The 12,926-nt window shown below is 45.5% G+C and overlaps 1 protein-coding gene across 1 annotated transcript; it reads left to right on the top strand.

Moving 5' to 3' along the window:
* Positions 1-9,928: 9,928 nt before the first annotated feature.
* On the top strand, positions 9,929-12,773 carry LOC129116346 (drebrin-like protein A; the record flags this gene model as incomplete). Its single annotated transcript, XM_054627271.1, has 8 exons — positions 9,929-10,017; positions 10,840-10,895; positions 11,290-11,402; positions 11,651-11,725; positions 11,794-11,934; positions 12,342-12,419; positions 12,495-12,646; positions 12,719-12,773. Coding segments are annotated over exons 1-8 (753 nt in total), but the record flags the coding sequence as incomplete, so codon positions are not given.
* Positions 12,774-12,926: the final 153 nt, after the last annotated feature.

The following is a 12,926-nucleotide window of genomic DNA, read 5'->3' as shown; positions in this document are numbered from 1 at the left end:
AGGAGGCACTAAGAGGAGGGAGGAGACACTAAGAGGAGGGAGGAGACACTAAGAGGAGGGAGGAGACACTAAGAGGAGGGAGGAGACACTAAGAGGAGGGAGGAGACACTAGGAGGGGGGAGGAGACACTAAGGGAGGGAGGAGGAGAGGAGACACTAAGGGAGGGAGGAGACACTAAGAGGAGGGAGGAGACACTAAGGGAGGGAGGAGACACTAAGAGGAGGGAGGAGGACACTAAGAGGAGGGGGAGGAGACACTAAGAGGAGGGAGGAGACACTAAGAGGAGGGAGGAGGAGACACTAAGAGGAGGGGAGGAGACACTAAGAGGAGGGAGGAGGAGGAGACACTAAGAGGAGGGAGGGAGGAGGCACTAAGAGGAGGGAGGGGAGGAGACACTAGGAGGAGGGAGGAGACACTAAGAGAGGAGGAGGAGACACTAAGAGGAGGGAGGAGACACTAAGAGGAGGGAGGAGACACTAAGAGGAGGGAGGAGACACTAGGAGGAGGGAGGAGACACTAGGAGGAGGGAGGAGACACTAGAGGAGGGAGGGAGAGACACTAAGAGGAGAGGAGGAGACACTAAGAGGAGGGAGGGAGACACTAAGAGGAGGGAGGGAGACACTAGGAGGAGGGAGGAGACACTAAGAGGAGGGGGAGGAGACACTAGGAGGAGGGAGGAGACACTAAGAGGAGGGAGGAGACACTAAGAGGAGGGAGGAGACACTAAGGAGGAGGGAGGAGACACTAAGAGGAGGGAGGAGACACTAGGAGGAGGGAGGAGACACTAAGAGGAGGGAGGAGACACTAAGAGGAGGGAGGAGACACTAAGAGGAGGGAGGAGACACTAAGAGGAGGGAGGAGACACTAGAGGAGGGAGGAGACACTAAGAGGAGGGAGGAGACACTAAGAGGAGGGAGGAGACACTAAGAGGAGGGAGGAGACACTAAGAGGAGGGAGGAGACACTAGGAGGAGGGAGGAGACACTAAGAGGAGGGAGGAGACACTAGGAGGAGGGAGGAGACACTAAGAGGAGGGAGGAGACACTAAGAGGAGGAGGAGAGGGAGGAGGAGACACTAAGAGGAGGGAGGAGACACTAGGGAGGAGGACACTAAGAGGAGGAGGAGAGGAGGAGGAGACACTAAGAGGAGGGAGGAGACACTAGGAGGAGGGAGGAGACACTAAGAGGAGGGAGGAGACACTAAGAGGAGGGAGGAGGAGACACTAAGAGGAGGGAGGAGGCACTAAGAGGAGGGAGGAGACACTAGGAGGAGGGAGGAGACACTAAGAGAGGGAGGAGGGGAGGAGGGAGGAGACACTAAGAGGAGGGAGGAGACACTAAGAGGAGGGGAGGAGACACTAGGAGGAGGGAGGAGACACTAAGAGGAGGGAGGAGACACTAAGAGGAGGGAGGAGACACTAGGAGGAGGGAGGAGACACTAAGAGGAGGGAGGAGACACTAGGAGGAGGGAGGAGGAGGAGGGAGGAGACACTAAGAGGAGGGAGGAGACACTAAGAGGAGGGAGGAGACACTAAGAGGAGGGAGGAGACACTAGGAGGAGGGAGGAGACACTAAGAGGAGGGAGGAGACACTAAGAGGAGGGGAGGAGACACTAAGAGGAGGGAGGAGACACTAAGAGGAGGGAGGAGACACTAAGAGGAGGGAGGAGACACTAGGAGGAGGGAGGAGACACTAAGAGGAGGGAGGAGACACTAAGAGGAGGGAGGAGACACTAGGGAGGAGGGAGGAGACACTAAGAGGAGGGAGGAGACACTAGGAGGAGGGAGGAGACACTAAGGAGGAGGGAGGAGACACTAAGAGGAGGGAGGAGACACTAGGAGAGGGAGGGAGGAGACTAAGAGGAGGGAGGAGACACTAAGAGGAGGGAGGAGGAGGCACTAAGAGGAGGGAGGAGACACTAGGAGGAGGGAGGAGACACTAAGAGGAGGGAGGAGACACTAAGAGGAGGGAGGAGACACTAAGAGGAGGGAGAGACACTAAGAGGAGGGAGGAGACACTAGGAGGAGGGAGGAGACACTAAGAGGAGGGAGGAGGACACTAAGAGGAGGGAGGAGACACTAGGAGGAGGGAGGAGGAGGAGGGAGGAGACACTAAGAGGAGGGAGGAGACACTAGAGGAGGACTAGGGAGGGAGGAGACACTAAGAGGAGGGAGGAGACACTAAGAGGGAGGAGGGAGGAGACACACTAAGAGGAGGGAGGAGACACTAAGAGGAGGGAGGAGACACTAAGAGGAGGGAGGAGACACTAAGAGGAGGGAGGAGACACTAAGAGGAGGGAGGAGGGAGGAGGAGACACTAAGGGAGGGAGGAGGGAGGAGACACTAAGAGGAGGGAGGAGACACTAAGAGGAGGGAGGGAGGAGACACTAGGGAGGGAGGAGACACTAAGAGGAGGGAGGAGACACTAAGGAGGAGGGAGGAGACACTAAGAGGAGGGAGGAGACACTAAGAGGAGGGAGGGAGGAGACACTAAGAGGAGGGAGGAGACACTAAGAGGAGGGAGGAGACACTAAGAGGAGGGAGGAGACACTAAGAGGAGGGAGGAGACACTAAGAGGAGGGAGGAGACACTAAGAGGAGGGAGGAGACACTAAGAGGAGGGAGGAGACACTAGGAGGAGGGAGGGAGAGACACTAAGAGGAGGGAGGAGACACTAAGGAGGGGGAGGAGACACTAAGAGGAGGGAGGAGACACTAAGAGGAGGAGGGAGGAGACACTAAGAGGAGGGAGGAGGCACTAAGAGGAGGGAGGAGACACTAGGAGGAGGGAGGAGACACAAAGAGGAGGGAGGAGACACTAAGAGGAGGGAGGAGAGGAGGAGGAGGAGACACTAAGAGGAGGGAGGAGACACTAAGGAGGAGGAGGAGACACTAAGAGGAGGGAGGAGACACTAAGAGGAGGGAGGAGGAGGGAGGAGACACTAAGGAGGAGGGAGGAGACACTAAGAGGAGGGAGGAGACACTAAGAGGAGGGAGGGGGAGGAGACACTAAGAGAGGAGGGAGGAGACACTAAGAGGAGGGAGGAGACACTAAGAGGAGGGAGGAGACACTAAGAGGAGGGAGGAGGGACACTAAGAGGAGGGGAGGAGACACTAAGAGGAGGGAGGAGGAGGGACAGACACTAAGGAGGAGGGAGGAGACACTAAGAGGAGGGAGGAGACACTAAAGAGGAGGAGGGAGAGGGAGAGACACTAAGAGGAGGGAGGAGACACAAAGAGGAGGGAGGAGACACTAAGAGGAGGGAGGGAGGAGGAGGGAGGAGACACTAAGGAGGAGGGAGGAGACACTAAGAGGAGGGAGGAGACACTAAGAGGAGGGAGGGAGGAGACACTAAGAGGAGGGAGGAGACACTAAGAGGAGGGAGGGAGGAGACACTAAGAGGAGGGAGGAGACACTAGGAGGAGGGAGGAGACACTAAGAGGAGGGAGGAGACACTAGGAGGAGGGAGGAGACACTAGGAGGAGGGAGGAGACACTAGGAGGAGGGAGGAGACACTAAGGACACTTGAGACCTTAAAGGACCAGTTGGACATTTCCTGACCTTATTTACATTACATTACATTACATTACAGTCATGTAGCAGACGCTTTTATCCAAAGCGACTTACAGGAAGTGTGTTCAACATAGGTATTCAAGAGAACTACTAGTCACCAGAAGTCATCAGTGCATCTCCTTTCTTAAACAAGCATCTTAAAGCATAAACCAGAACAAAAGTATAGTGCAGAAGCAAATTACTACGAAAACAATAATTGCAACAGACTAATCCGAATATAGTAAGTGCTACAAACTACTACGAATAGGATAAGTGCAGTAAACAAATACGAATTCAATAAGTGCAACAACTAATACGAGTGCCATAAGTGCTACGAGGAAGGCTCCGGGTAGCACTTCTTGAAGAGGTGAGTTTTCAGCCTGCGCCTAAAGATGGGCAGCGACTCTGCTGTCCTGACGTCAGTGGGGAGTTCATTCCTCCACTGAGGGGCCAGGACAGAAAGAAAAAGACCGGGTCGATCGGCCGCAGGGACCTCTGAGCGACGGGGCAACCAATCGCCCGAGGCAGCAGAGCCGAGTGGTCGGGCGGGGGTGTAGGGCTTGACCAAGGCCTGGAGATAGGAAGGAGCTGTTCCTTTCACTGCCCTGTAGGCTAGCACCAGAGTCTTAAACTGGATGCGAGCTCTTACAGGGAGCCAGTGTAGAGAACGGAGAAGGGAAGTTGTGTGAGAGAACTTGGGGCGATTGAACACCAGACGTGCTGCAGCTTTCTGGACAAGCTCCAGAGGTCTGATGGCCGACGCCGGGGCTCCAGCAAGTAGTGAGTTGCAGTAGTCCAGGCGGGAGATGACCAGAGCCTGGATGAGCACCTGCGCCTTATGACCCGAAGAGGGAAACAATCTGGTGCTTAATAAAGAAAACATGACCCTAACCCTAACCTGATCCCCTGATGAGGCATGAGCTAAAAACAATAAACCCCTTACCCCTACTCTCTGCCTCCCCGTCTCTCTGTGCTGCATTCGGGTCCACAGTCTCGTCCTAACAGATATGATCATGAGAGGACAGAAAATGAGGATATGATCATGAGAGGACAGAAAACATGAGGATATGATCATGAGAGGGCAGAAAACATGAGGATATGATCATGAGAGGACAGAAAACATGAGGATATGATCATGAGAGGACAGAAAACATGAGGATATGATCATGAGAGGACAGAAAACATGAGGATATGATCATGAGATCATGAGAGGACAGAAAACATGAGAATATGATCATGAGAGGACAGAAAACATGAGGATATGATCATGAGAGGACAAAAACATGATGATATGATCATGAGAGGACAAAAACATGAGGATATGATCATGAGAGGACAGAAAACATGAGGATATGATCATGAGAGGAAAGAAAACATGAGGATATGATCATGAGAGGACAGAAAACATGAGGATATGATCATGAGAGGACAGAAAACATGAGGATATGATCATGAGAGGACAGAAAACATGAGGATATGATCATGAGAGGACAGAAAACATGAGAATATGATCATGAGAGGACAGAAAACATGAGGATATGATCATGAGAGGACAAAACATGATGATATGATCATGAGAGGACAGAAAACATGAGGATATGATCATGAGAGGACAGAAAACATGAGGATATGATCATGAGAGGACAGAAAACATGAGGATATGATCATGAGAGGACAGAAAACATGAGGATATGATCATGAGAGGACAAAACATGATGATATGATCATGAGAGGACAGAAAACATGAGGATATGATCATGAGAGGACAAAAACATGAGATATGATCATGAGAGGACAGAAAACATGAGGATATGATCATGAGAGGACAGAAAACATGAGGATATGATCATGAGAGGACAGAAAACATGAGGATATGATCATGAGAGGACAGAAAACATGAGAATATGATCATGAGAGGACAGAAAATATGAGGATATGATCATGAGAGGACAGAAAACATGAGGATATGATCATGAGAGGACAAAAACATGAGGATATGATCATGAGAGGACAGAAAACATGAGGATATGATCATGAGAGGACAGAAAACATGAGGATATGATCATGAGAGGACAGAAAACATGATGATATGATCATGAGATCATGAGGGACAGAAAACATGAGAATATGATCATGAGAGGACAGAAAACATGAGGATATGATCATGAAGGACAAAACATGATGATATGATCATATGAAAGAAAACATGAGGATATGATCATGAGAGGAAAGAAAACATGAGGATATGATCATGAGAGGACAGAAAACATGATGATATGATCATGAGAGGACAGAAAACATGAGGATATGATCATGAGAGGACAGAAAACATGAGGATATGATCATGAGAGGAAAGAAAACATAGGATATGATCATGAGAGGACAGAAAACATGAGAATATGATCATGAGAGGACAGAAAACATGAGGATATGATCATGAGAGGACAGAAAACATGAGGATATGATCATGAGAGGGCAGAAAACATGAGGATATGATCATGAGAGGACAGAAAACATGAGGATATGATCATGAGAGGACAGAAAACATGAGGATATGATCATGAGAGGACAGAAAACATGAGGATATGATCATGAGAGGACAGAAAACATGAGAATATGATCATGAGAGGACAGAAAACATGAGGATATGATCATGAGAGGACAAAACATGATGAAATCATGAGAGGAAAGAAAACATGAGGATATGATCATGAGAGGAAAGAAAACATGAGGATATGATCATGAGAGGACAGAAAACATGAGGATATGATCATGAAGGACAGAAAACATGAGGATATGATCATGAGAGGACAGAAAACATGAGGATATGATCATGAGAGGACAGAAAACATGATGGATATGATCATGAGAGGACAGAAAACATGAGAATATGATCAGAGAGGACAGAAAACATGAGGATATGATCATGAGAGACAAAACATGATGATATGATCATGAGAGGAAAGAAAACATGAGGATATGATCATGAGAGGAAAGAAAACATGAGGATATGATCATGAGAGGACAGAAAACATGAGGATATGATCATGAGAGGACAGAAAACATGAGGATATGATCATGAGAGGACAGAAAACATGAGGATATGATCATGAGGGACAGAAAACATGAGGATATGATCATGAGAGGACAAAACATGATGATATGATCATGAGAGGACAGAAAACATGAGGATATGATCATGAGAGGCCAGAAAATATGAGAATATGATCATGAGAGGACAGAAAATATGAGGATATGATCATGAGAGGACAGAAAACATGAGGATATGATCATGAGAGGACAAAACATGATGATATGATCATGATCATGAGAGGACAGAAAACATGAGATCATGATATATGATCATGAGAGGACAAAAAATGATGATATGATCATGAGAGGAAAGAAAACATGAGGATATGATCATGAGGATATGATCATGAGAGGACAGAAAACATGAGAGGATATGATCATGAGAGGACAGAAAACATGAGGATATGATCATGAGAGGACAGAAAACATGAGAATATGATCATGAGAGGACAGAAAACATGAGGATATGATCATGAGAGGACAGAAAACATGAGGATATGATCATGAGAGGAAAGAAAACATGAGGATATGATCATGAGAGGACAGAAAACATGATGATATGATCATGAGAGGACAGAAAACATGAGGATATGATCATGAGAGGACAGAAAACATGAGGATATGATCATGAGAGGACAAAACATGATGATATGATCATGAGAGGACAGAAAACATGAGGATATGATCATGAGAGGACAGAAAACATGAGGATATGATCATGAGAGGACAGAAAACATGAGGATATGATATGATCATATGAGAGGACAGAAAACATGAGGATATGATCATGAGAGGACAGAAAACATGAGGATATGATCATGAGAGGACAAAACATGATGATATGATCATGAGAGGACAGAAAACATGAGGATATGATCATGAGAGGACAGAAAACATGAGGATATGATCATGAGAGGACAGAAAACATGAGGATATGATCATGAGAGGACAAAACATGATGATATGATCATGAGAGGACAGAAAACATGAGGATATGATCATGAGAGGACAGAAAACATGAGGATATGATCATGAGAGGACAGAAAACATGAGAATATGATCATGAGAGGACAGAAAACATGAGGATATGATCATGAGAGGACAAAACATGATGATATGATCATGAGAGGACAGAAAACATGAGGATATGATCATGAGAGGACAGAAAACATGAGGATATGATCATGAGAGGACAGAAAACACATATGATCATGATATGAGGATCATGAGATCATGATCATGAGAGGACAGAAAACATGATGATATGATATGATCATGAGAGGACAGAAAACATGAGAATATGATCATGAGAGGACAGAAAACATGAGGATATGATCATGAGAGGACAAAACATGATGATATGATCATGAGAGGAAAGAAAACATGAGGATATGATCATGAGAGGAAAGAAAACATGAGGATATGATCATGAGAGGAAAGAAAACATGAGGATATGATCATGAGAGGACAGAAAACATGATGATATGATCATGAGAGGACAGAAAACATGAGGATATGATCATGAGAGGACAGAAAACATGAGGATATGATCATGAGAGGACAGAAAACATGAGAATATGATCATGAGAGGACAGAAAACATGAGGATATGATCATGAGAGGACAAAACATGATGATATGATCATGAGAGGACAGAAAACATGAGGATATGATCATGAGAGGACAGAAAACATGAGGATATGATCATGAGAGGACAGAAAACATGAGGATATGATCATGAGAGGACAGAAAACATGAGGATATGATCATGAGAGGACAAAACATGATGATATGATCATGAGAGGACAGAAAACATGAGGATATGATCATGAGAGGACAGAAAACATGAGAATATGATCATGAGAGGACAGAAAACATGAGAATATGATCATGAGAGGACAGAAGAATCTGAACGAGAAGCTGTATGAGGAAATACATCATGAAACCAAACAAACTCCACACTGTGGCACATGAGGTAGAGCGCCTGTCCCGTAACCACAAGGTTGGTGGTTCAAACCCCTCTACCGGCAACATGCCGAGGTGTCCTTGAGCAAGACACCTAACCCCAAGTTGCTCCCCGGGCGCTTCATTGCAGCCCATTGCTCCTCCGGGATGGGTTAAATGCAGAGAAATAATTTCCCCATTGTGGGACTAATAAAGGATTGATTATTATTATATAACATTATATAATTATTAATACAATAAATCAAGTTCATGTTATTTTAAACTGGAATACCAGTATTTATGAAACTAGAATATGAGTTATTATTGAACAAGAGACATATTTATACTCACATGTCTACACACTGCTCCTTAATGAGAACATTATTAATATACATATATAAACATATTTATACTCACATGTTTACACACTGCTCCTTAATGAGAACATTATTAATATACATATATAAACATATTTATACTCACATGTCTACACACTGCTCCTTAATGAGAACATTATTAATATACATATATAAACATATGTATACTCACATGTTTACACACTGCTCCTTAATGAGAACATTATTAATATACATATATAAACATATTTATACTCACATGTTTACACACTGCTCCTTAATGAGAACATTATTAATATACATATATAAACATATGAGACGGTGTGACGGACCTGAAACCTGAAAAAATTCTCAGCTGTTTTCTGTTTCTAGAGTTCAGACTTAAACATCCATCATGTTCAGTCAGCAGAGGAGATATGAGCGCTCATGAAAACACACAACACACACTAAGATAGACACTGTAGAACACACAGACACACACACACACACACACACACACACACACACACACACACACACACACACACACACACACTTAAGACAGACACTGTAGAACACACACACACACACACACACTAAGACAGACACTGTAGAACACACACAACACACACTAAGACAGACACTGTAGAACACACACACACACAACACACACTAAGACAGACACTGTAGAACACACACACACACACACACACACACACTAAGACACACAAACACACGCACACACAAACACTCAAACACACACACACACACACACACAAACAAACACAGTGTGGAAGAGATTAAACTGAGTGAATGTGTGTTTTCGGGTGTTGATGAATAAATGAATGTTCGTCAGAGGGAGCAGCTTGTGAAGGAATGAGGCTCATCAGGTTGGACTGGTTGGACTGCTTTCAGAGTGGAGGAGGATCTGCTGTAGAAAATCACAATATCTGACAGTCAGAGGTTCCGCTGTAGAGAATAAAGAGTAAAGTTTGTGTTAGGAACCTGAAGACGATGGCCGTGAATCTGAGTAAGAACGGTCTTTCACTCATGGAAGCTTATAAAGAAGTGGTGGACGGAAAGATGGACACCAACTGGTGAGGAGTCTCTTATTATGATGGAGTGATTGTTGTACATGTTAACCTGCTGACAAGTTAACCTGCTGACAAGGTAACCTGCTGACATCTTAACCTGCTGACATGTTAACCTGCTGACAAGGTAACCTGCTGACAAGGTAAACTGCTGACATGTTAACCTGCTGACAAGTTAACCTGCTGACAAGTTAACCTGCTGACATGTTAACCTGCAGACAAGTTAACCTGCTGACATGTTAACCTGCTGACAAGGTAACCTGCTGATATGTTCACCTGCTGACAAGTTAACCTGCTGACAAGTTAACCTGCTGACATGTTAACCTGCTGACAAGTTAACCTGCTGACATGTTAACCTGCTGACAAGGTAACCTGCTGATATGTTCACCTGCTGACAAGGTAACCTGCTGACAAGGTAACCTGCTGACATGTTCACCTGCTAACATGTTAACCTGCTGACATGTTAACCTGCTGACAAGTTAACCTGCTGACATGTTAACCTGCTGACAAGTTAACCTGCTGACATGTTAACCTGCTGACAAGGTAACCTGCTGATATGTTCACCTGCTGACAAGGTAACCTGCTGACATGTTCACCTGCTGACAAGGTAACCTGCTGACATGTTAACCTGCTGACATGTTCACCTGCTGACAAGGTAACCTGCTGACATGTTAACCTATATGTTCACCTGCTGATATGTTCACCTGCTGACAAGGTAACCTGCTGATATGTTCACCTGCTGACAAGGTAACCTGCTGACATGTTAACCTGCTGACATGTTAACCTGACATGTTAACCTGCTGACATGTTAACCTGCTGTGTTTTCAGGGCTTTGTTCACTTATGAAGGAAACACTAATGATATTCGTCTGGCAGAGAAGGGAGGTAAGGTCAATGTACTCTATAATGTACAGCAATAAAAGTACTCATGTATTTTCAGCTGCATGCAGTTATAGTACATGTTATACAGTAAAACGTCTAATGTATTATTATACATTACAATACTGAAGCATCGATGCAGCCGCTACTTCAAAGTTATTGATATACAGTCCAACATAGGGGTCGGGGCCCTCCACAGGGTCATATGATCAATCTGAGGGTCCTGAGATGATTCATGGAGTAAATGTACTTAGTTACTTTCTACCAAAGTAAACTGAGCTAACAGCTGACTATTTGAACCCTGACTGTCCTGGTCCTGGTCCTGATCCTGGACCTGAATAAAACCATTAAATCCTTCATGGCGTGAGTGTGTGTGTGGTGTGTGTTTGTGTGTGTGCAGATGGGGGATTAGAGGAGATGGTGGAGGAGCTGAACAGTGGGAAGGTGATGTACGCTTTCTGTCGAGTCCAGGACCCAAACTCTGGTCTGCCCAAATATGTCCTCATAAACTGGGTGAGACACACACACACAAAAACACAGACACACACGCACACACACACACACACACACACACACACACACACACACACACACACACACACACACACACACACACACACACACACACACATTAACCACTGCAACTGAGCCAAGAGTGTCTGTATCTGTATATTTCTGTATTACTGTGTGTGTGTGTGTGTGTGTGTGTGTGTGTGTGTGTGTGTGTGTGTGTGTGTGTGTGTGTGTGTGTCTGTGTACAGACAGGTGAAGGTGTGAAGGACTCCAGAAAAGGAACATGTGCCAACCACGTGAGCTCGATGGCCAACTTCCTGAAGGTGAGTGTGTCTTCTGTAAAATGCTGCTGTGTGACTTTAACGAGTCACTGATGAACATGTGACCTCAGGGAGCCCATGTGACCATAAACGCCCGCGGAGACGACGACGTGGAACCAGAGACCATCCTGGAGAAAGTGTCCAAAGCGTCCGGAGCCAACTTTCATTTCCACAAACCGACAGAATACAGAGATGCTCCGAGAGGAGCCGTGGTGAGAAACAGACGACGCTTCCACATGTTCATCTGCAGAAACAACAAATATGGAATATGAAATAAATTCACTGATATGTTTGGAGAGAGAAACATGAATATCTAAAACAGGATTCATGTGTTTAAGGCCCAGAAATAGATGCCGGTGTGTGTTCTTTTCTGTGACATCATCTTTAGCTCTGATGACCTCACAGTGATGTCATCAGGGTGATCTCAGTTTGAGATTAAAACGTCTGTGTTTCAAAGTGGAGGTGTGGAGTTAAAAAAAAAGCAGAGGGGGTCTAGAGAAGAGAAGCTGTTGAACTGCATTGTGGGAAGTCCAAGCTACTTTTCCTTATGAATTCATTGAGCATGAATTATTAGTCGTCCACAGAAATCATTTAACTGAGAACTTCTCTGCTGTCACAGGGTTCTGTGTATCGGAAGGTGAACGCCGTGGAGGAAATTCAACAAACCAAGAAAGACGACTTCTGGGTTCAAACTCAGGTTTCTCTTCACCTTCATCCCGAGTTTATGAAGTGTAGTTTGATGTGATCTGATTTAACACCAGCATCTTCTTAGCGGGACGAAGCAGTTCGTCAACAGGAGGAGAACAAACGACTGCAGCAGGAGAGACAGACGATGGAGATGGAGAGGAGGGAGATGGAGGAGAAGCAGACCAAGGAGAGGGAGAAGAGATTCAAGGAGAGAGCTCAGCAGATCGAACAGGAGAAGTGAGTCCGACTCCAGAACCACGTTGTGGACAAAGAGTTGTGGACTGATTGCTGCTTTCTGTGTTTGTCCAGGATTCATCAGAAGCAGAAAGAAGAAGAGGACAGAGAGACGGAGCGGCAGAGACATGTGAGCTCTCCAACACATTGACACAGTCTGAACCTCCATCAGGTCCATCAGGAACAAAAGCATCAAACACATCTATGAACGTCACTGAACTCTGACAGGGGACCAGCAGACATTAAAAGAGACAAAAAATAAAATACATATACAGTATACATA

The sequence above is a fragment of the Anoplopoma fimbria genome, unplaced genomic scaffold (assembly GCF_027596085.1).
Source record: "Anoplopoma fimbria isolate UVic2021 breed Golden Eagle Sablefish unplaced genomic scaffold, Afim_UVic_2022 Un_contig_8330_pilon_pilon, whole genome shotgun sequence".
Lineage (NCBI taxonomy): Eukaryota > Metazoa > Chordata > Actinopteri > Perciformes > Anoplopomatidae > Anoplopoma > Anoplopoma fimbria.
This window is presented reverse-complemented; position numbering and strand designations above follow the sequence as displayed.